This window comes from Meleagris gallopavo, chromosome 4, assembly GCF_000146605.3.
Source record: "Meleagris gallopavo isolate NT-WF06-2002-E0010 breed Aviagen turkey brand Nicholas breeding stock chromosome 4, Turkey_5.1, whole genome shotgun sequence".
In the NCBI taxonomy this organism is placed as follows: Eukaryota; Metazoa; Chordata; class Aves; order Galliformes; family Phasianidae; genus Meleagris; species Meleagris gallopavo.
The window spans coordinates 28,284,245-28,309,332 of record NC_015014.2 but is presented as its reverse complement, the minus strand read 5'-3'; the positions used below and the strand labels follow the sequence as shown (position 1 = coordinate 28,309,332).

The 25,088-nt window shown below is 36.1% G+C and overlaps 1 protein-coding gene across 1 annotated transcript; it reads right to left on the bottom strand.

Moving 5' to 3' along the window:
• Window positions 1-991: 991 nt before the first annotated feature.
• On the bottom strand, window positions 992-24,503 carry LOC100544020 (TBC domain-containing protein kinase-like protein). The gene is made up of 18 exons (XM_010709880.2): window positions 24,403-24,503; window positions 22,936-23,050; window positions 21,329-21,402; window positions 20,579-20,720; window positions 19,250-19,310; window positions 17,877-17,938; window positions 16,918-16,979; window positions 16,121-16,269; window positions 15,020-15,158; window positions 13,448-13,547; window positions 11,972-12,021; window positions 11,490-11,619; window positions 9,705-9,803; window positions 8,324-8,386; window positions 7,333-7,459; window positions 6,739-6,789; window positions 5,283-5,366; window positions 992-1,161 (listed from the first exon to the last, which is right to left on the bottom strand). The coding sequence occupies exons 1-18, from the start codon at window positions 24,501-24,503 to the stop codon at window positions 1,007-1,009; spliced, it is 1,764 nt and encodes a 587-aa protein (XP_010708182.1). The 3' UTR covers window positions 992-1,006.
• Between the last annotated feature and the right edge of the window lie 585 nt (window positions 24,504-25,088).

Here is a 25,088-nt window from a genome sequence, read left to right as displayed (position 1 = left end):
CTGAAATTTATAGGCTTTCAACATGTGAATATCCTCCCAACTCCCCACCATTCTCTCATCTTCAGCTTTTTCCTCTTCAGATGTGGATTATTAGCAATACATGCACCTTCTAAACACCTCAGATTATATTGCAATACACTGGGTTTTACTTTTGCTTCTTTAAATGCCACAGTATCTTCTTTTACATTTATATTATAAACATTATTACATTACAAAGGCCTTTAGAAGTGAAAGGTATATACATTTTCTTTCCCTTACAATCTTTGTAAACAATACTAATGAGCACCTGCCCATTCTGAAGCAAATTTACCCAGGAATTGCATGTGACAAATGATTTTCATAGGCTTGGCCTTCCCACCTGAGAGAGCATTATGTTGGTTTTCTAGACTATACATGGCTCTAAATGAAGGATAAAAAAGTTTCCCTGCTAATTGCAATAGATAAAAGTGGGGCCCCATAAAGAAGGCCTTGTTTTATTTTTTTCATTATAGCCCTCTCTACTACATTTTGGATGTGACCACAGTTTTCATGTTTCTCCATCTTACAATGAAGGGATAAAACTTGCATACAAGCCATAATCTTTCTAATTTCTCTGATAGATTCCAACAAGTGATTGCTAAGCATTTTCCAGAATCTGACGTATCTACAGATTAACCATCACTTGCACATGCTTTCTGTATTATTTGCAAACAATGTGTCTTTTGAGTTAATCAACTGCATTTAATTAGATGGTAGAAAAATTTCTATTAGCCATTCTCAGCCAAGTTCTTCTTTGTATACTAGTCCAAATTTTTAAAACAAATTTCATATCTATTTTAAGATCAATCTAAGTTAAAACTACTTATTAGTGGTATTTTTATTGTGTGTACCATGTTAACAAAAGGGCAAGGATTGACGTACTTAAAACAATAATCAATACTTAACTATTTAAACAGCATATCCAGAAAATCTCATTAATAAGCAAATCTCCAGGTAAACTGCTGCCAAGATAGTTTTGAAAAACATCTCATCTTAACTGTCCTAATTTTTCCTTCTTATACTTCGAGCAATATTTATAAGAATGCTCAGCACTTACATCAGGAATGAAACCAATTTCATTAAGGTGGTTGCTCAGCTCTGGATCATGGAATGCAATCATCTGAGAAAACACCGTTAGGTACTCTGAAACAACAAATAAAGTTCACTGTCAAAAACACAAGCCAGAACATCCTGTTGTTTTGTATAGTAGCTGTAGGAAAGAAAGGACACATTCTTAAAACAGAACAAAAAAAAAAAAACAAAATCAAATTAATACCACTACTGTCACTATTATATTCAAAACAGAGCAAGAAACACTTCTTTCATTTTCCTTAATATTTCTCAGCTTGTATTTTCAGCAATGAGTCGCTTGATTCACAATCAGGTTGTGATTTATACTTGAAATGCAAAATTAAAGATTTTTTGTATGAATACAAGCCACAAGATATTGACGGGAGCAAGTTAGAACAAGAATGTTTCAAGAATTTTAAGAGTCAAACTGAGTGAAATACTCCTTGATTGCAAAAATTGTATTTATTTTCAATAATTAAATTTTGTCATCTAGAAGTCGATGAGATTTTAAGGCAGCATCTGCATCATCAGTAATTTCTTAACTTGTCTTCACTGGAATAAAGGGGAAAATACTTACTGTAAAAAATAAAATGTAACAGATCTTCAGCATAGCACATCATGCTGAAGGGTACAATTTAATTAAGTTGTCTAATTAACACTTGCTTTTCATTGGAACAGAAACAGACAACAGAACAGAGACACTGACAGACTTCTCTGTTTATTCTAACCTTCTCTTAGTTTTGTTCCTATTGTCATATGCCTTGTTAGAAGGAAGATGAAGAGTCAGTAACACTGCAATTTCAAAGCAGATGGCAATTGCTTTTTCTCTATGCTCTCAAGCACAGAGTAATTAGGGCCCAGACATCAAGCTGAGTGAAGGAAGACAGACAGGGAATGTTACTCTGCTCCCAGTTTTGAACGCGCAAAGTTAAGAACAATCACTCTGTAGAATAATCATACTAGGTTTAGAAATGTTAAAAGCTGCGATGCTATCTCAAGAGAATTGATAAACAATATTCCCATTGTAAGAATGCAAAGGGAACAAGTCACAGACCTATTGCAAATTATACTTGAAGGAAAAAGATGCCCAAGTCCTCAAGGTAAGTTACGGTAAACATTAGGAACCTCCTTCAGAATTTTACATCCACTTAGCTTGCTTTAAGTTGGAAAGATAAAGCCACAGTATACTGAACCTCTGAGGTATTACTGCCTTGGGAATCAGGCATCTCAGGAGTGCCAGCCTCTTCCCTTTGATACTGCACCTTTGTCATATTACAGATGTCCTGGCAGCATCCTGCTGTGTAGTTAAGTGGGTAAACAGTCCCATGCTAAGTTCTGTGTCACCAAGGCCAGACTACTTCAGAGCTATTTACATCTCCCTCCAGTGTTATCTCAATTTCTAGACAGAGAAATTCTTATTTATGTGGACACAAGCTACAGATTCTATCTCTTAAATGCAAACCTCAGCATATGCTGACTCTAAATGAAATTAAAACCATGCATTTGTGAGGCAGGCTTTGTACCAGTTATATCCTCATACAATAGCCAGTAATAAAAAGTCAAGTATAGCAAACCAGTAATTCTACCCAATCTTGCACATTCATCTGTGCATTGATGAAACAACTTCACAATTAGTTTCTCAGAAGCACACCTATTTTAACATGAAAATTTATGTCCATGGTCATTCTTTACACCTATATAAGAAGGCTGACAAATACTATCTTTATTTTACTAGCCTGTCTCATGAAATACAATTACTGTGTGGGATTATATGGTACTTTAAAGTGTCTTTAACAGAAGCCATCACAAAAACATTATCACTCGTCCAGCCAAGTGCTGTCAGCTAAAATTTCATTAAAATACGTTTTTTGTTGTTGTTGTTTTGCTTCGCATAACTGTGTTCCATATCCAAACACTTTTGGCTGCTCTTGTTCTCTATATCATGTGAAAAAATACACCTGATATGCTTAGAAAAACAACACATCGATCTTCATTGTTTAGGACTGGCTCAGATAGGAGTATTTTGAACTTTGTAATTCAAACAATTCCTTCTCTCAGCCTCAATACAGAAGATACAAGGCAGCTAAAATTGCAGTAAGCAATCAAGTGATGCACTCCTGACACTTTCTTTCAACCCAGTAAATGTGGAAAACTATTAAAAAAAAATTCTTCAATTGTGTTTATACTTTGTTGTTTGACAGAAGTCCCAAGAAAGGATTAGATCAGAATATCAAAAAAATCATATGAGGTCCAGATGACAACAGATGCTGCAAAGTGACTAGGAAATGCCTACACTACTTTATTTTACAGAATCCCACTGAACTGTATTTCTCACGTCAGCTGATATTTTTGTAAAGTACCATGGGAGTAGCAGTAGGGAACCTCGGGAGAACAAAATTATTACAATTTAAGTAAGAACAAACTCCCCTTAGAAAAGCCCTCAGCAAGTCATTAATCTTAATGTCTGAAGCAGTTGGCTCCAAAGGACCATCAGATATAATACAGCTACTCTTTTCATCTTCAGACTTTCCCCCCTTTATTTTTTTTTCTTACTTCACAGAAAGAAAAAAAGTATGCAAACACATCCTCTTGAATCACTTTTTCAAACTATTCCTTATTTTACATTGCCAGTTCATAATGTCTGTCTTCAGACATTAGGCTCAGCTGGGACAGAATTCCTTTTTTCAGAGTTGGGTATGATGCTATGTTTTGGTTCTAGGAAAAAAGCAGTGTTGATAACACACTAACGTTTATAGTTGCAGCTAAGCAGTATCGTACAGAGCCAAGGCTGCTCTCACAGAAGGGCCCAAGGAGCTGGGAGGGAACAGAATCAAGATAGCTGACTTAAAGTGACCAAAGGGATATTCCACACCATATGATATCATGTGGAAGGATTTCTGAAGGGATTGGGATTTCACTTCGCTCTCTTCCATTGCTCAGTGGGCTACCTGGGCATCAGCTGGGGGGTGATGAGCAATTGCTTGTGCATCACTTGTTATATACCTACATATATATAACAGTTATGACTACAGCTATAGCTGTTCTTTTTTCTTAGTAAATAGTTCTATCTCAACCTATGAGTTCTACTTCATTTTGGCTTTTTTCCCTCCCCCAATTCTCTCTCTCTGCCCACTGGGAAGGGTGCAGAGTGAGTGACTGTGTGGTGCTTAGCCACCTACTGGCTTAAATCACAATAGTGTCTCATCTGTAGTCTTTCACACAGAAAGTCTCCTATGTTCACTCCTCATGTTAGCTCTCTCTCTACTACACAATATGTTAATTGCTTTTATGTCTAACAATATTTGGTTGACCAGTTCTCAATTTCCTTTTTCTTTTTAAAGACAAAGAAATAGCAGATACTGTATCTAAGTTGAGAAGTTTCACAAGTTATATACAAAAGAGAATTTCTGAAAAGCACTATTTGATAACATTCTACTATCAATTGCTTTTCAAACAGATTCTTTCTGTTCTTAAAAATTGTTTACAAGACAAATTATCTAATCACAGACAGTAGTAAGGTGAATTAACAGCTCCAGAAAATTCCTTCGTTGTATCTTTCTGATATTTACAACTAATTTTTAGGTAGAGCAGACATTTACATCCCAGCAATTGTTTGAATTTCTCTGAGACACCTGCAGAGCTGTTGAAGACCCAATTATGCAACATTTTTCCTCATGGATACCCAAATCCTGTCTTGTATTCTGTTCAATAACAGATTCCTCTCAAGTCTCCAAGTAACCGAACGCCAATTTCCAGGGAGTTTCGAATTTGTACTGTTCCTGCTCCTTACTGTCCCTCATTGTAAAGATAGATCCTGTAACATTTATATGATTAAAATCATGCTGTTCAGTTTTTAGTCATAAAGCGTTGTAAGGACCTTCTCATCTTACAACTTTGCATAATCAATTGATGGTCAACTTCGAAACAAATGGAGCTTTTTTCCACCTCCCCGCGCAAACAGCATTGTTCCCAAGCATTTACCTGTTTATCTTGTTCCCACTTCTCTCGCCCAGTTGCTGGTGTTTTTTGCTGTTAGTTTTGTTTTCTTATTTTAACCTTACAAACCTTCTAAAATACATAGGTGAATATTTCGACAGCAAGTTCCTAACCTATAACCACCTCAAAAAGTGTATTTATAAATGCAGCCGTAATTCAACCCGTCTTAGAACAAATAAAAAATTAAAGGCACTTACCTTGGATAACATGAGAATTATCCTTCAGAAAGAAGTTATACAAATACTTGGGTATAAAAGCAGACATGCAAGCATATGCCAGAGCTGAAACAGAATAGAAAAATGGATGCAGAGATAGAAATACAAGTACCTAGAAGTGCTTATTATTAAGCAGATAAAAGGTACACATTTTAAAATTAACCCATAAAGAAAAATGATTGTAAAGGAACATAGGAAGTGCACAACCCTCTTTAATGAATTTTAAAAGCTTCTGTTGTCACTTAAGTAAACAAGACAAATCTGATTGGATGCCCTTTGTTCCCAGTTTCTTTCCATAATTCTTAGTGACAAAGCCATAGTGATGTTTGTTTTGAAAAGGGAAGCTCCCTGATGGAACAAAGTTTTATGAGGTACAGTTTCAGACAACTGCATTGTTGCATTCTTCTGTTTTCTCCCATGGAATTTAGACCCAGTTTACACCCCTATGAGACTTTGATCTGGTCCCCTTCCTCAGCTCAGAGTCTGAAGACAGAATTCACAGGAAACCAACAGTAGAATACTATTAAAACATTTCTCAGCAGCTCCTCACATACATACCATGTAAAGATTAGAGGGTCAAAATGTAATGTTTCCCCCTTCATTAATTCCTGAGAATTTGGCTGAGAGATAGTCTACTGATTTTAATACAACTCTTAGCCATGTTGTTAGACCACTGATTTGACAAGAAGTCTTAGTAAGAGAATAGAAATTGTCATAAATTGTTTATCATTTTGGAAATGATAAGTAAAGCATCATATTTATAGCATTCATTAGAAATGAATTCGAATTTGCAAATTTTCTGGCATTGAAACCACCATTATCTGAGCCAGATGTATTCAATTAAATTAGTAAACTAGGACACAAGGAATTGTATTTTTCACTATCACACTTTGCTTCAATAAGAAAAAAACAGTTATAGAATCAAACCATATGGATGCGTTCAGGAGCAAGAAAAACCTGTTGATAGAAATATGTAAAGGTGCACAGTAGGCACACTGTAAAAGTTACTGTCCCGAGAAACTACCTTTCACCCACACGTTATAAAAAAGTTGTGTACAAGAAAAAAGAAAGTTGGACTAGGTCTGTTCTGAAGTCATCACAGTCCAAAGCTGATCTCTGATTAGCTTTTAGGCACTTAAGACCAACACCAACTTTTCTGAATACTGCTCAGAATGGTTATGATAGGTTAACAAAAAATACATTCACATTACCAAAGGCTAATCCAGAGCTTCACTGAGAAGCAAAAGTACTAGATATGCATGTCTTGTTTTTATATAGCTATTTGTGACCATTTCTTTTGAGTCATAGCAAAAACGGCTTCAAAATTCCATTTTATTTAAAGAAAGTTTTCATATATATATGTGGTGCACAAATATCTGCAGACATCTAGATGAACAGATTGTCCTTCTCCTCACTCCCAGCAGAAAAAAGTACTCACCTTCATTGTTAAAATTCAAGTATAGGAATGGTGCACAAAGAGAATCGAGACCTAAAAAGGGAAGAGCCATGAAGAAATATCATAAAGATCTCATTTAATGAATTTGTCTTATTCAACACAGTAACTTAACCGTGACATTTTGCATACTTTTATAATACCTGCAATGCCAGGCTTCACACAGTGCTGAGAAGAAGTGTGAAATCAACACGTGGAAACAAAGAGGATTTAAACTTTTAGAATGATAGTGCTGAATTGACTATTCTGTCATGGTTTTCAAGAAATCAATTTACAGTCCTACAAAATTGCCTAGTAACTTCTCCAGCATTATCTTTGAACTGATCAGTGGAAAGAAACAGACTTTGTTTTTTTTAAGTGAAATGATCAAAATTTCTGAAGAGTGTATGGAAGAGGCAGTCAATTTGGCATTACAAATTAAATATAAATTACTAGGAACTAAATTTGCAGTAATTCACCTATTCATTCTTCAAAAGAAAGGGAAAGGAAGTTCTCCAAACAAGATTTTTGTTCGGTTGTTTTTTTTTTTTGTTTGGACATAGCTTTCCCATTAATATCTTGCTAATTACTCAAACCCACCTTGCCAGTATACCAAATCAGGATGGGAAACAACCCAGGCCTTCAATACACGTCTAAACTTTGCATGACCCTCTGGTGATGACAGCAATTCATCATACTGATGGCAACGAGGAATATCAACTTCAATCTGTATCACAGCCAAATACACAATATAGAGAGAAACCAGGGTAAATGAAATAGTACTACAGCAGTTGTGTAATAATGCAGGTGGAAGGGGTGAAAGTTAGCCAGACAACTGAAGTCAGATCACGATCAAAATCACAGTCTGTTTCTCCCATCGCTCTCAAATCAGTAACTGAGCTGGGACAGGAACAGGGCTCTAACAGCTGCTTTTAAAAGAAGGCTTTTAAATAAATAAAAGCACACATTTTAAAAACAAAACAACAGCAGATTGCAACTGTAGTATTATCTAACTCAACTTCTGGGCTAATTTCAGCTGCTAGCACCCCTTTTTCTTCCACAGGATAATATAATCAGAGACCTCAGAAAACTTGATGGAATCTATTTAATTCAGCCATCTGATTGATGAGCTGTTCCTTGTGAAAATTATTTACATTTGGTAGTACTTCTTGGAGAATTTAATTGCTCAAGAATCCATTTCTGTACAGTTCATCTTACTGTTCGGAATGTCAGCGTACTTGACACTATCTGGCATCAGGTCCAAGAGGCACAAAAAAGAATTGACAAAGACAGAACTTGAAACAACACATCAGTTATACTGCTTATTATACTGCTTGCTGTTGCAACAGAAACATGATTCTGAAGTAAAAAAAGATTTTTGCTCCTCAGAGGTTATAACCTACTTTGGTTATAATATAAACTAATGGTCTCAGTTTTTTTTGCAAGATTCTTGCAACAGCATGAGAGAGCAGGGGAAACCTCCTAGTATTATCAAGCACATCTGCTATAATAGACAGAACGACGCCAAGAGGCTGAAAAGATCTTTGATTTACTTCAGGCAACAGTATTTGGTAAAAACTGGAGGTCTTACTTGTCTGTCTGTAGGAATCGGTGTGTCTTTATCAATGGCATCATATTTTGCTTGAATGGCACCCTGAATGTGGAAGAATATTTCAAAATAGAAAGCCCTTACTAATGTAACAGCATATTATAATGTACATACCTATATACAAAAGCTGTTTTTATCAAATGTTCCAGCTATCAACTTTTTTTCTGAAAATATATTTTAGTGCATTTCCCAAACAGAGAATTTCTCAATGCTGAATTTTAACAAAATCTTCTTCCTTTGAGTGTAACTCAGGATATATAGAGCTTTCAATGTCATTCCCACTATCTTCAGTCACTTTCTCTGGCTGAAGGAATATATTCAAGTATATTCTCAAGGAATATACTTGATCTAGTTTTCCATTTTTAAGTTAACTGAAACTTCCAATTTAAATTCAAAGTATACCTCTGCTGCTGTCAAGTATCATCTGCTTTCAGTATCATCTGTGAAAAGGCTGCCTATTAACTAATACTGATACTACCAACATACACTACTCTTAAATAGCCAGTTCTTGCCTAAATACCAAGGCAAGTATTCTAACAAGTGCATCTTAATGTTATGGGACTGCCCTCATTGTACAATACTAAGTTGACGAAGTAAGCGAACTCACTCACTTCCCAAGGGACAGAATACACTCTTGACCACCAGTTACTCTTTTCCCTACAGCTTTTTTTGTCATATGAGAAGATACTCAGAAGTTCACATCCTAAGCTACATCCTAAAACGCAGGATGTGTAATCTGTAAGAACCTCTTTGCTGCACAACTGAGGATTACAACCAGAACAGATGCAGAAGTTGGGTTATCACGTAACTGATGTCATTAAGAGGGGCCCCCATTTCTAGGACAATTTCTAGGATAGTCCTTTCTAGTCCTTTGTCCAGAGGGACTACATTTCATTTATTTTTTTCTCCAATCTTTGGAAGACACATATTGGATAATAGGTGAAATAAAATACATTTGCTGCATTTTACACTGTTTTATCCAACTTTTGCCTATTAGGGCAGAAGACTGTAACTGTATTTGTCAAAAATAATTTAAAAAATCCAAAAAAAGTTAAGCAGCAGTTGCATTTAAACATTGTAGCAAATTTTGGTGTATGTGCACTATTTTTCTATCCCCTAATCAAAATTAAATATAAAGGCAATCAAAGCCAATATTCTTTGATACCAAATAATACCAGAATCAAGAATGAGTCGGAATATTGTTTTAGTTCATATGATTTCATGCATCCTTTTGTTTAAATTTGCACTAATTCTAATGCCAAAACTTCACTTACTTTCCAGCTTCCCTGTCCATTCTATTCCTACCCAATTCCTTCCTCAGTCAATAATAGAATTTCTGCAAATGGCCTCCAATCACCCTTACCTCAACACCCAACAGAGCAGCCCAGGTCATGCCTCTCAGGAGAGGAGGGATGTCAACTCTGGCTTCTTTCCAGATTTGGTTTTTCTTATATGGGTAGGCCTTCAAAAAAAAAAAAAAAAAGAGATTAATAGCAAAAATATTACCATGTGACTGAAACAAATCTAATCCCAACTCTGGGAAGGTGGTTTCTTCAGAGGAAAAACTGTCAGTTAAACAGTGATTGCAAGTTTTGTTTCAAGCAAGTTTCATTCACTCCTAACAGGAAGACCTAGATGGCAGATGACTGTTAGATACTGAAATACCCACTGCTCCACACGAATGCATTCACATGCCTTGGTATATATTGAACGTATAAATGTAGCAATCCAAATCATTAAAATTGGTGTGGGTTTATTCATTACATATTCCACCCTCAGCAAGTTTGCTGATGATACGAAGATGAGAGGATTGGCTGACACGCCTGAAGGCTGTGCTGCCATTCAGCGAGACCTGGACAGGCTGGAGAGCTGGGCAATAAGAAACCGGATGAGGTTCAACAAAAGCAAGTGTAGGGTCTTACACCTAGGGAGGAATAATTGCATGCACCAATACAGGCTGGGGGATGAGCTGCTGGAGAGGAGCTCTGCAGAGAGGGACCTGGGCGTCCTGGTGGACGACAGGTTGGCCATGAGCCAGCAGGGTGCCTTTGTGGCCAAAAAGGCCAATGGCATTCTGGGGCGCATTAAAAAGAGTGTGTCCAGCAGGTCGAGGGAGGTGATCCTCCCCCTCTACTCTGCCCTGGTAAGGCCTCATCTGGAGTACTGCATCCAGTTCTGGGCTCCCCAATACAAAAAAGACAGGGATCTCTTGGAAAGAGTCCAGCGGAGGGCCACAAAGATGGTGAAGGGCCTGGAGAAAGGCTAAGTGAACTGAGTCTATTTAGCCTTGAGAAAAGACGACTGAGAGGGGACCTGATCCAGGTTTATAAATATCTGAGGAGTGGCGGCCATAGTGGTGAGGCCAGTCTCTTTTCAGTGGTACGTGGAGACAGGACGAGGGGAAACGGACATAAGCTGCAGCATAGGAAGTTTTGCACGAATGTGCATAAGAACTTTTTCACGGTGAGGGTGACAGAGCACTGGAACAGGCTGCCCAGGGAGGTTGTGGAGTCTCCTTCTCTGGAGATATTCAAGTCTCGCCTGGACGCCTACCTGTGCGACCTGGTGTAGGGAACCTGCTTTGGCAGGGGGGTTGGTCTCGATGATCTCTAGAGGTCCCTTCCAACCCCTACGATTCTGTGATTCTGTGATTTCTTATCATAACATAAAGCCAACTTTCTTCTGTTTGACATTTCTAGCTTACGCTTCCTTAAGTAACACTACCTATTAACACACTAGCCCTTTTTCATTCCTAACCAAGAATTCATCTTTCACCATACATGTAAATTAGGGTTTGGTATTTTAACCCTCTCAGTATAAAACCCACGTTTCTATCATGGTGTCATTACAGTAAATAGCCGTACTGTTTCCAAGAACCTTACTGCTTGGAAATGCAAAGATGATGCTGGTATATTTATACCTATAATAGATTAGTTAGGAATTACAGATACAGAATTAGTTTCTTGAGTAAACAGCAGTTATTAGCAGCAGCTCTCACATTTTTAATCTCTTACACTTTTGTAAGTTTTCTCTCCCCTCTCCACTGCTGTTGCTTGCATCTCTGCTTCTTTTTCAACTATTCTGTCCTTCAAATACCCTCTAATTAGCAAACCAAATCCAATTAACCAACACCAGAGAGATTTCATACCTTCAGCAGTCTGTCAAACAGAACAATTCTGTTTAGCTGATACTCTGTGTCCCTCTCCCGGATGATCAGAGGTAGATTGGCAGCTGCAGACAGCTCACTACTACTATTTGAATGAGGTAAAGTTGACTGGCTGGAAAAAGAATTAGGATAGTAGTAGTAAAGAGCAAAATATATAATTCAAAGTGCAAAATAAATATTCAGCGATGCATTTTTGAGTCAGAAGTATAAATGGATCATTTTAAATATTCAGCACAAACAGCTGATTCACAGCACATGGAAAAAGGTTAAAAATTTCAGGTTGGGTTCAGAGCCCTAAGTTCACCAGTGCAGAGCACCTATTAGCTCTCACTGATTTTAAGGGCCAAACAAGGACAAGTAAGGTTTGCTCTTGGAAGACAGCTGTCTTACACTGTATTGTGCTACTCAAAACTAACACTGCAACAGTTGGTCACTTAGATGGGAACAAATTTACACACACTTACTCATCTTCAAGTAATGGATAAAATGCTTCCCCACCAACATCTTTCAGTCTCTGAAATGGAGAATAAGGACAATTTATTATCAGAATGATGCTCAGAAATCCTGTGAAAATATTTAGTGGAATCTGAAAATAGTTAATTCGCAATTCACTTCTAAGTTTAGTAGTTCACCCTGACATCTGTCTAAGCATTAGCTCAGTTCTCAATCAACAAAGAAACATACAACCTTTAAGACTAGGTTGTCTTTTCTTTTCTTAAGACTTGGTGGAATGTCTTCCATGTGAAGAGAACTCTCGTCTCCTGCACAAAGCCTATCCTCTGCACACACAGAAAAAGCTTTTATGGACCATGAATAAATCAATCAACAGTACTAACATTGCTTCTTTCTTTCCCTCATTTTTCTATATGGACTTCCTACCTAAGTAGCTGCACAGCAACTACAGAGCTTGGTTTTACTTTTTTTACTCAGCTCAAGAGTTACGCAAATTTGAGTTCCTTCTTGTATCGGCATCTGAAAGCTGCACAGAATTACAGACGCTCTCTGAAAAAGTGACAGACAAGTGTACCTGGACTCTTGTCTGAAATTTTCAGATATCTTTGCTGCACTGTGATTAATGTTTAACATTATCCTCCCTGCAGTACTCTGCTCACCAGATCTATTTCTAACTTAAAGGCATACAGCACACAGGCTGCTCCGCCTGGGAAGTGACAGAACAGTTCATTCTCGGTTCATTCAGACGTGATCCTCTTCTGATTTCAAACATCATGCTCTGCTCCATGAAAGCTGTTTGAAGAATTGCTTAAGTTCAAAAACTTATTTCATCTAACATTGCAAGGTTCTCACTTATATTCTCCCTAAAATAAAAACTCAATATGCATTTATTTGCTGCTGCATTTATACATTAAGGCACCAGTATAAAAAACTACAGATTAAAAAGTTTAAAATAAAGCTGTAAAAGCTACCCTTCTATGGGAACAGAATTAGAAGCTGTGGTGTATGCTACCTTTAAAATAGGCATTGCATAATGTAAAACACAAATAGCTATATATTCCAAAGCTCCAAGGAGCTCCAAGGATAAAGATATTAAGGAGCTGCAACTGAATTGAGTTGTTCTTTCTTCTGAATATCGTGAGCCACCTACAGGAATAAAATGAAAGAAGACACTCACTGTGCCAGGCAGTTCAGCAATCATGCAGAATATCAGGTACTACCAAAGTATTGCAGCTTCACCAGAAAAAAGCAGGTAGTAAAAATATGGGGATGGAGAATGGGAAAATTAATCAAATTTAGTAAGCTTTTATGGGAAATACATTTTGATAGCGTAAATCAGAATTGACCTCAAACACCAGGAAGTTTTCTGAGAATCAGTAACACTGTCCCTCTGTAGGAGCAGAAGTAGGAGCTGCTGTTCCATATTCACTTTAAACAAATGTTTCCACAGCAAGGACATACGAACCTGCGCACAGAATTTGACTTACATTTCGGAGCTGGCACAGAGACAAAGTCACAGTTGTGTCATCTAGAAGGGAACTTCTATCTCGTCCTTGCCCAAAGCTTTCACCATCTTCTAACACAAAGCTTCAAAATGAAAGAAAAAAAAAATTAAAATTCAGGTCATTTTATAACATAAGATTTGAGTTTGGAAAAATAAATAAATAAATATCTAACATCAATTAGTTTCTTCTTTAAAACAAAACACTAGCTCTTAGAAGTACAACAAATTGATTCTGCAAGGCATTAAACCTGCTATCAATGGAATGTACAATCACCTTAAATTATTTAAACAGCTTCTGTCTAAAAATGCACATTTCACGTTTTCCACAACTCTAGTTTGCGCACAAAGGAAGACTAATGAGATACGAGATTAATACTCTCTTTTATTTCTTGAACTGGCAGAGACTGACTGCCACTTAATGTGAGAACCAAAAATAAAATAGCACTGTCATTTAAAAGCCGTTTCCCACAAAAACAAAAAAACAAACAACAACAACAAAAATCCCAGACCTTATTATTATTATTTTTTTTTCAATCAAAGGGACTAACAAATGCAACCAAGAAAGAGTATATACAAACTGCCTGTTCAGCGATATTTTAAAGCAGACAGGAAATTGATCTCTTCAAGTTATGCTAACGTGCTCAGGATGACTTAAAAGATAGAATAAGATTGCATTTTTAAATGGCCACTTCATCTTCTTAATACTTACATTATTAAAACTGTTATCCCCACGAACTCAGAAACCCAAGCTTTCACCTAAGTGGACAGAACAGGCAGTACCTCAAAATGTCACACTACTTTTACTATCATGTGATCACTGAAGATCAAGTTCTTTTTATTTTTTCTGTCCCTAGATATTGCACTCTGGCTATTTTTATGTGATTTTAAGTCCCAGGCCCAGCAAATTTATCTACATGAAAACATAATTCTGTTTGTTAAAATCAGACTGGAGGATTAAGGTATCAAAACATTTAAAAATGCTGTATCAAATTGCAACAAGTGCAGCAGGAAGATAAAAATAGTAATTCTGTAACGGCACTACAATTTTTAAAACTATAAATTTAGAACAAAAACACACATAAACATAAATCAGCTGATCTGCTGAAGAAATGAATGACCATTCAGCACTGCTGCTCTGTGAAATTGAACTCCAAGTGTGAGAATTTGCTACAGAATGGATTACTATTAGTACACAGAATTCAAGCACAGTGAGATTTTTTTTTTTAATTTTAAAATCAAAGTTTAGTGACGATGGAAAAGATGCTAAATTTGGGATCTTCCAGTTCAGTGTTTAGCACTTAACCTTTTTTTTTTTCCCCCCTCTGGATTTCAGAAAGCAACATGAAAAGCAGGTAAGTAACAAACATGAAGTGTTCAATAATGCCTTAAACTGATTAAGAAGAGCTGTAAAGTGATTTCCTGCTGTTTAAGAATGTTGTTTTAAATGTTTTTTAAAATGTACACAGGTGTTGAAACCAAAAACCAAATCAAAACATTCTTTCACAACCACTTCTCCATACATTCTCGTTCCCTCTAAGTGCTTCTCTTTTCTTACTTGGGAAGTGTGCAGACAGGAGGTTTTGATCGAATGATTTCCTTGTTGACAAGTTCTTTCTCTAAGTCTCCTCCAGCCAGACACCAGAGATAATAAACCTCTTCAATTGATCTTTCTGCAAGGTAATCATTATCTTCATCTACAAGGAAAAAAAAACATAAAAAATTAATGACAGCTTTTTAGGCAGCTTGTATTTCTTCTTATTGCTCTGAACAAATCTTGCTGAGAAGAAGTTCCTACACTTGAGAGGTTCTAGAGCATAATGTGAAGTTAGAGGCAAAGGTGATCCTCTCTTTGAGGGAAGGTTTACAGAAAGCATCAGAAAAAAAAAAAACCATAACAGTTTGCAGTTTGCCTTTATGTCCGAAAATAGAAATATTCAGATAACTAAGTTGAAGGATGGACTTCTTCTTTCTGTATGTTTTTGTTTTTTTCCCCCTGAAACAGAAAGCCCACATTACTTTGTTCACAACAGGAGCACAACGAAGAAACTGATGACTCATACTGAGTAGTTACAATGTCTTTCCTTCATGGACCAAGTACATATCTAAGAAGATACAAAATTTCGGTCCCCAAAAACTGTACAATGAGATTTGCTAAATATGTAGCTATCTCAGAGTTCAAAATGTTAATGAGGGATTAAAACATTCAGCATACCGTAAACTCAAAAAATTCTATCTTCTATAATAGAATACAATCTTTTTCATAAGAATTTAGTTTGCCAGTACTTCCAAAAATAATCTCTTCCTATCACTAAACAGAATCCAGCTTCTAATTGACAATACATTGGGGAGGGGGGAGAATCAGTACCTTGTACACATCCAAATTAAAAAGGCAGATGATGATACAGGTATCTCAACGTAAACTCAAACACTAACAATAACTGTTTACTCCTTGAGACCAAAGCATAAAAATCCAGATACCATCCTTGATTTGAACACACCACTTCTAAATATGTTTGCCTCTATCTTCACCCCCTAAACAATCTACTACAAGAATGGAATATTAAACCATATAATAGTTTATAATGCATTCAAAGAAAATGCAAAAATATTGCATATTCCTTCCCCATCCAACGACATTTATCCCACTGTCTCTTACCTTTGCATAACTGACTTATGTCTTCAGGCAGCGTTAAGTCAGCACACCTTGGAGAGGACGAGAACAGTCCAGCAGGTTTGAGAAAGGGAGGGTATGCCAAAGATACTTCACTGAATAAACAGTCACGCATCAATTCCTCCGGAGTTGGCCTTAAGTGAAGATAATACAACGTTGAGAGTAAAGCACTTCCAAGAAGTGCTTGCTTTCAGTAAGAAGCAGTCCCAGTAACAAATACTAATAAGTTACGTCAAACCTCAGAATTCTTTTTAAGCAAAGAAACCTGGTAATTTTGTTCAATTCGTAAATTGTAACGTGCTGCAGTCTGCTTATGCCCTAACTTGGTATCTCATGTGAAATGAATATACGAAGCAATTATTTTCTTTATTTCTCTAAGCAAATATGGAATAAAGTGCAAAGCTTCAGTTGAGGAACAGAAGCCTACTACAGCTTTCAGATAAAAATTGTGGTGGACTGCCATAATAAAAAAGTACTTTGGAAGAAGAGATTTGAAGGAAGTCCTAAGTCTCATGAACATACAGAAATAGAACCATTAAAGCTGAGAAATCTTAACCTGAACGTGACTGAAGAGCTTTCCTACAAAAGTATTCTGCAACAATCTCAAAGATTTGTACATCTGATGTTTTTTTCCAAAACCACTTCTTTCAAATACTGCGAAATACTAAAACCAAATAGCTATCTATTATAGATAATAGAAGCCTTTGGTATTTCAAAAAACATTCAGCAACTGGTGGTCTTACTCCAATGGAGTTTATTAAGTATTCAGATTGAATACTTACCTCATAGAAGGTTGGAATGTAAGGCATTTTTTCAGCAGAGTTACGACATTTTCAGAAAGATCCTGGAACATAAGAAAAAATATGGAGGAGGTCCATTCATTACTGCCCTAATTCAGCATGCTGCTTAACTCATACTTAGCTTTCAATATACAGGCTTGTCTTGGAAAGCAATAAAATTTCATGCCCACACGTATGAGGTTAGCTGTGTAAGACCAAAATGGTGTGGGGAACTAATTCCACCCCCTACATTGGCTATGGGGAAAAAATAGCCAGATACACGATGTTTTAATCTAGACATCCTGTATCTGGCTTGAAATAAGGCAATACTTGGGAACTCCCTTCTGGTAACAGTCAACCCTTTTTGCACAATGTTTCAGAACATTCAAAACAGACACCAAAATTCAGTGATTAACTTTGTGGATGGGGAGGACCTGAGCTGTATAGAAAGAAAATTAACCTGCAGCATTTTAAAGAAAATTAACAACATGTGAACAATTCAGCAAGTATTAAAATTTTGACTGATGATAAGTTTAGGAGAAAATGAGCATTATTGGCACTGGGCACCTGAAAGGATCTTACATATGTATTGCAGTCTATTGCAACTGTATTCAAGTGATTAAACAAGTTTGGTTTCATAAAACGCATGTGTGTGTGTATATATAATTACAAATTGCAATTATTTTTTACTTTACTATTTATACTTTACTATTCTTACTAATGACAATATTTTAATACATTTTATAAATCACTATAAAAACATTATCTATTTCATATACGTAAATAATCTTTTCTTTCCAATGAGTAAGTGTAAACAAAGATTTCTTATATCGTGTATTTTTTGCATACATGAAATAGAGAGAGATGTATGTATATAATATATATTTCATATCACATGAAATCCAACAATAATAATGAGTTTTGGATAAGATAGCATGGAAGAGTAAACTAGTTTCACAAACCTTAATAATATCAAGGCAACCATGTTCTTCAGCTAATACAGTTACAATATCATCTACATAGCCTTTGAAAAATAAACACAGCAGTAAAAAAAGTTAAAGAACATGAAAAAAGTGATACCAATTAAGCACGATATCAGATAAAGCCCCACCTTAAAACAGAACATTTTGTTGTTTTGTTTCTTTGTTTTTAAATTGACATTGCTACATCAACTGAAGGTGAACTCTCAAAATCAGAAATGAAAATCACATTCTCCCCTATGCAGAAATAAAACTGAAGCCTAAGAAAGTTAGGTAGTGAATCTGATTTGACAGCAAAAAGAGGTCTTCTTGGCAGGCTTAATTCAGAGTATTAATTAGTAATTCAGAGTGCCAAATAAGTTCAGTCCTTGTGCTTAATTAAAAAAAAAATATATATATATATTAAAAATACCTGCACAGAGAAGCTCAAAGTACTTGTTTTTATTTTCTATTTCTAGTGCTTTTTCTTTGCAACTAGAAGCAGTATTTTACAACTTATTTTCAACATATTGAGATAATAATACTCAGGTGAGGATATGAACATTTTTCAGTGATGAAGGTTCATAACAACTTGCTTTCAACTTGAAGGAAATTCAAACCCTTCAGAAAGCCTTGCTAATACACTGCACAGCAAAACAGTGAGAATTTCAACACCAAAGTACTCACTGCTCAATGAAAAAGACATTTGTACTGACAGTAACTATCTTTAAAGGTATTGCTCTTTGTTCTGAATAAATTCAGTAACTCACTCATAAAGCTTCAAATTCTGAACATTCCTTCCTTGTGGCTTATACATAACATCCACATCAAATCAAATTTAAAATGACACAAAATAGTCTCAATTCCTGATTCATTAACATCACTACAGACTTGAAATTTTGGCTTAATGCTTTTCCAGTGTGTAGATGAAATCAAAAACTAAACTCTATATCCTAGTAATATGCTTCTCAGCTCTTCTTTTTTTTTTATTTCCTATCTTCCTGCCAGAGTCCTGATTTTCCCTGCTTGCTATTGCAGAGACAGTTTTCTTTAGTGTTACACAATTCCTAAGTCATTTCAGAGATGCCTACAACATAGAACAACAATTAACTGACAAAATTACCTGAGCACGCTGTTCCAAATCTTGCCCTCAAAGATAACATGGCTCTTCTGCAGTTATTTTAGCTGTCACCCATCTCCGTCCCTTCCCTAGGCAAGTAATTATTCTTCAAATGTACTCTGAACCCCAGAGATGAAAGCAGACAAAAGGTAAAGTGCCTTAGGTCTGAGCACCATAAGCTGACTAGTTTGCATAGCTCCAGTTATAACACTGCCCAGAAACTAAAAAATAAAAAAGTTGGTTTTGCACTACTTACCTAGTGTAATTACAAATTTTAATCTTTCTGCTATCTCCAAAGCCTGGAACAATTTTCTCCCCTAAATGAATAATATGACCAAATCAAATCAAATAAATAAATAAATAATCAATAATACTACATAAAAATATTTAGATAGCATACACAGATAGCATCCACCTCTATACACAGACAGTGAAATAAGCTTCTAAAATTAATTTTGGAAGACTTGGAGAAAATATTTATTCGAACGCAAAACATCATCTACATCAAATATACCAGACATAGTTTCATGTCATCACAAAGAACAACACATAATTTGTAATGTTTCTTACCTGGAACAAGGGCAAACCAAACAAGAAATGTGCAAGACAAAGTCCCAAGTTGCCTTAGCAAACCTACAAATGCACTATGAATTCAGCAACTCAATTCAAAAACTATTTTTTCCAACATGATCATAATCAAAGGTGATATTCATGCTCATTACACATTTAAGAGTCACAGCTTGTATTGCACTGTACTTAAGAAAAATAATCTATACTTTGTTTCTAAAATGTTTCCAAAATGTCCTGATCAGATTTTAAGAAAACGTACATTTTAAAGGAGTAACAACAAATGATCTATGAACTTTGAGAATTTACAGAAGCACAGAATATACATGAGTCCAATTCCCACATCCTGATGTACTCACTACATACAACATGTTCTTGATCACGTCAGACAAAATTGTCAGATGATTTAATTATGTAATAAGACTATACATCAGCACTAGCGCATTTGCTAGATCTTGTTTCTGTGTAGAATGTTGTTTTTGAATGAAAAACTGCAATTTAACATTTAGAAGTAGTAAAGACGTGGGCTTAATTTATCTCAACTTCTAAAGCCAAATAACCATTTTCAAACTAAGCCTTTTATTCCTCACTGAAGTTCCTTAGATTCTGGTAATAAGGTAGATGTACTGCTCTCCTAGTAAAGAAACTTTATTGACTTTTCATTCTTTTCAAAGAGAATGAGGGCATGACACCAACAGCTACCTCACATTTGGAAGTATAACTAAAACAACTGAAAAAGCATTTAGAAATATTTCTTGGTTTAGAGTCTACTACTTGCTAAGAATTACACCTTGCAATTGCATCATCAGGTCTTAACAAACAGCTGTCCTGCACAGTAACACCTCTACTCATACCAAGCCAAGATGCATGCAGTAACTTCAACCACCACCACCAATACTTATCAGGTAGAAAGGTTAATGTAGTGTGATATTTGGAGTCCAGTGACAGGCAAAGTGCAATCATGCTAACGTAACCATTCCCCAAGAGTCACAATGAAGAAAAATACCCTCTTACATACCACACAAAGCTCAAATAGTATTATGCCAAGAGACCAGAGATCTGATTTAGGGCCAGAAGGCAGAGGCTTCTCACACTGAGTATGATCACGTGGTTTGACTATTCCCTGTGCAATTACTTCAGGCGCCAGATAAGACGGGTACCTAGAAAAATGCAGTAACATTAAGTAATGATCTCTTTGTCCAAAAAGCTACCATTCAGATACAGTAATCAAAATTGTTTTGCATTCTGAGAAATCAGAGTTTATACCAAAATGCAAATTGTTCTATTTAGCCAAAACAAACATTGAAGCACTTTCACTTCCAACTGCACATGAAAGATCAAATTTTAATTACTATGTTTTTTATAAGAGGAAGTATCATCAATTCTCAAAATAGTATATCTACATATCTCAAAGTAAACATACATTGAATTTTAGCACTAGTACATTAAATAAATGTAAATAGTACAATAAATGTACTAGTACAATAAATATCCTAGATACATTGTTCTCCTCCATTATCATCGTTCCCATCAAATAATTATTGACTTAGCAAAAAAAAAAAACCAAACCCAAAACTAAGTGTTACACATTCTACCTACTGCTAAATCAATCTAAAATATCATTATCATTTATCCCTTTAACTATTCATGAAAATACATTAAAAAATAAAATCTGAAAACAAGATTCAAAGGGAAGCATCACTATTATTTTTGTGTACCCAAATGAATACATCCCTAAAATGTTTATACTGAGCAGCTACATTCTTACCCTATAGGAAAATCAACATCAACACCTTGAGCAGTCATATGGTAAAGTCCAAATTTAGCCAACTTGACATGTCCCTGGAAAGGAGAATAATAATTAAAAACAAAAAAACAACAACAACAAAAATCAAGAGCATCAGTATTAGACATAATAAAAATACGTATTAAAGTTTTTTTTAAAGAATCACTTTCATGCAAACTGCATTAGCTGTTGAGACAGACACTCGTAAGAAGTCAGGTCTTTCTGTTTTTGTTTCATATCCCAAGCAGAACTCCGCTGCAAGTTAGTAAGGTGCTTATTTCCAATGCTTTTACTTACTGTGAGCATGAAGTAATGACTCTGGAGTGCATAAGGAAGTCAGAACTTTGAAAGTTACAGTATATTCTCAGTACATTTAAAAAGCTTAAATGTTCTATTGAACATAATTCCTGTTCCAAATCTCTTTGCAATCCCATTTGAATCTCAGAACTCCTTAAGCAGCCCCACTATTCTCTCACTTCTTCTATTTAGCTAGTCTGGCTCCTTCACCAGTCTTGACCATCAACTCATTATTTTGCTCTCCTTAACGGTATCCATACATATTTCAACCAAACATGTTTTGCAGGTGTTGGATTTTATTCTTTGAAGGCAGAAATGCAACACCAAAATCAAAACATAAAAAATGGCACAGAATTTAAACTGGTATGTTTCTGCTGTATTTTGAACTGTGTTCAGCCAGCCTGCAGATGGTGCAACCGTAAAGGCTACATCAGCAAGTAATTCAGCAGGGAAAAAGCTTTGAATTCTATGGCCTCATGACTCCTTTTGTTCTTTAACTGATTTTAGGACTATCTTCAAATTGTAAGTATTTTGCTTGTTAGTGCATTATTATGATTTTCACTTGCTTACAAGTAATTTATACAAGACCATACCAATGAGCGTTCCTCACCTCCTTTCTCTTCTTTTTGCCTTCCAAGGAAAGAACTAGCTATTCTATTTAAAGCAAGTAAAAAGGGGAAGGAGAGAGGGGTTGTTCATGTAGGCTAAGCATTTTAGCTGTCAGTTCAGATATGGTGATGGCCCTGAATAAAACAGTAGCTACTGGTTTTCTCATCTTTTACGAGGGGAACCTTTACTCCACACTGCCAACCCAGCAGTCTGTGACAGAACAGAACTGACAGACTGCAATTTTAATAATTTAACATGACAAAGAAATATGTTGATATTTGAAAGTAACATTTCAGATCAACATGAAACATAGGGAATTACCAGGGAACTGCAAACTAGCTTGGAAAAAATACATGCCTATTAAAAAATTAGTAAGACCCTGTAACTATAATGCTGACAATCAAGGAGACTTCCATCTCTACCTTAAGAAGGATAAAAAACATGGTTTGTGATTAAAAAACAAAACAAAACAAAACTGGGAACAGAAACAAATCTGAACTACATCTGAGATTTACGAAAAAGGGGAAAACTAGTAAAAACCCCTACACTTTTCCCATATATACAATTGCCCCACTCACCATAATGAGAAGGGCTGCCACAGTCGAGTCTCCAAATACGACACAGCATGCTACTTGTTGTCAGTAAGAAGAAAAAATAAAACAGGTTCATTCATGTAGCTGTACCTTTCGATCCAAAAGAATATTGCGAGGGGAGAGAGCTCGGTGGACCATCCCATGTTTGTTCATATATTGCAAACCTTGCAAGACTTCATATGCAATGCATAAAATTCTTGAGGAACTGAAAACAAAAGAGAAGAACATAAAAAACATGCACAACAGCAAAACTAATAGGTACATTACAGAGTGGAGGGAGTGGGAATCTAACTTAGTTTACCTAAGACCAAAATGAAATTAAGTTCCATTATCAGCTATTCACTGCTATCAAAAAGCCAGAATTTTGTCATTAGAGCAAATAGCTGCATTTTGACAAAAGCCTCAAGTTCAAGAAATGCTCACAGGCTACTACAACACAAAAAGACTGAGAAGACTAAAAATAGGCTATTAAGATCTTTCAGTTATCTTGCATGGAGTTATTTTCTGGTCTTTACCCCTTTCCTAGAAGGAATTCTGTACTACCACAGCTGCGAACACAGACTATTCAATCAAATTTTAGGCACAAGAGAAATCTATCCTACCATATATCTACACTACTGGTACTTGGATCGTAGCATTTGGAAGTGATTCTCAAGGTCTTAGCAATTCAATCAAAGCAACGCTGCTAATGATCACAAAAACAAAACAAAACCCCACAACCACCTCACGCCTTCCTCACTGGCACTTTTTCTTCCCCCTCCCTCCTCTCCTCAATTTACACCACACGTAACAGCACTAGAAGCTGTCAGTTATGTAGTGTGGACCACAGTAATTTTTAGGCAAACATATAACCATGGTAAAAATCTGCATTGCAGGCTTTCAGTTTTTCTGTCACTTTATTTCTACCACCTATATTACCAATAATGATAGCAAATCAAATCTTCTTTCATACTTTTGCACAACTTTGCAAATTCTTTGCAGATACATAAAAAAAAAATGCAGCTGTGCGCCTGAAAGCTGCAGTACCCGCTGTTGGCACGAGGAGGCCTCAGCTACCTATTCATTCTCTGGATTCTCTCACAATTCATAAAACAGAAACTGTGCAAAGACAAGAAAATACTGTTTTTGGATTCTTCATTATCTACGATACATCCTCTATGGCACTGCACTGACAACCAACACATGAATGATAAGCATTTTTTGTTACGTAGGTTTCTCAGTCTTACACTCTCAATGCTATCCTCATATGGAGAAATGTTCAGTCCAGGATATCATGTCAAGTTGAAGCAAGTACACCTCCCCAGAAGAAAAAGAATTCTTTATAACAAGCTATTCTATAGTGCTGTTGCCCATTAACTACTTCTAGTTTCATTTATTAAGAAGAATACATTGTTTGTGCCTGTTACCCAGGACATTTGCATTTAATTGCAAAGGGCCTGAAACTAAAAAACCAAATTGCTATTGCTGAGCACGAGATCCATCTCTCTGCTGCAAGCTCTCCTCCTGAGAACAACTAAGCTCAAGTGAGCTCCCCTGCCTCACAGGAGGCTAGACTACCATCTAGTTTCACAGTTTCTAAGGCCACCATGAGCACTGAAGTAAGTTTCTAGAAGTGCAGAAGGTACAGTCTTGAAGTTGCCTTCAGGCATCAGGTACATTCATCCTTTAAGGAAAGAAAAAAGAAAACAACAGAACCAAAAATAAAACAAAAAAATCAAATATGTAATCCTAAACAAGGAAGACATTTAGGTCATTAAACATAGGGAGTGAAGTCTGTGCTGATTCTTAAAGTTTTTACTCATTACCCAGAAGCCTATTATTCAATAGACCAACCAGTGAAATAATATGATTTATAAAATAGCAAAAAAAAAAAAGAGAGGGAAACTGGCATATTAGGTTTGATACCAACAGCTGCTACATCACTGACCTAACAAGGGCCTTCATCCAAGTTATGTGGTACAAAAAACCTTGTTCATCTCATCAAGGTCATGATGGCAACTATAAACTGTGGTGAACCAAATTATTCCATTGCTCAAGACAGAAATGGCAGGAGGCACTCAGTAAAAGCACAGTCTGACATTCACTTCAAAAAGTCACCTGAAGATCTGAAGGGATACCAATCATCTTCAGCTTCTACTTTTCCTAAAAACGTTTTAAGCTTCTTCTCTCCACTAACAGGAAAAACAGAGAGAAGCAGCAGGAATTTACCTGCAAAAGAAACACTTCACAGACAAGGGGGAAAA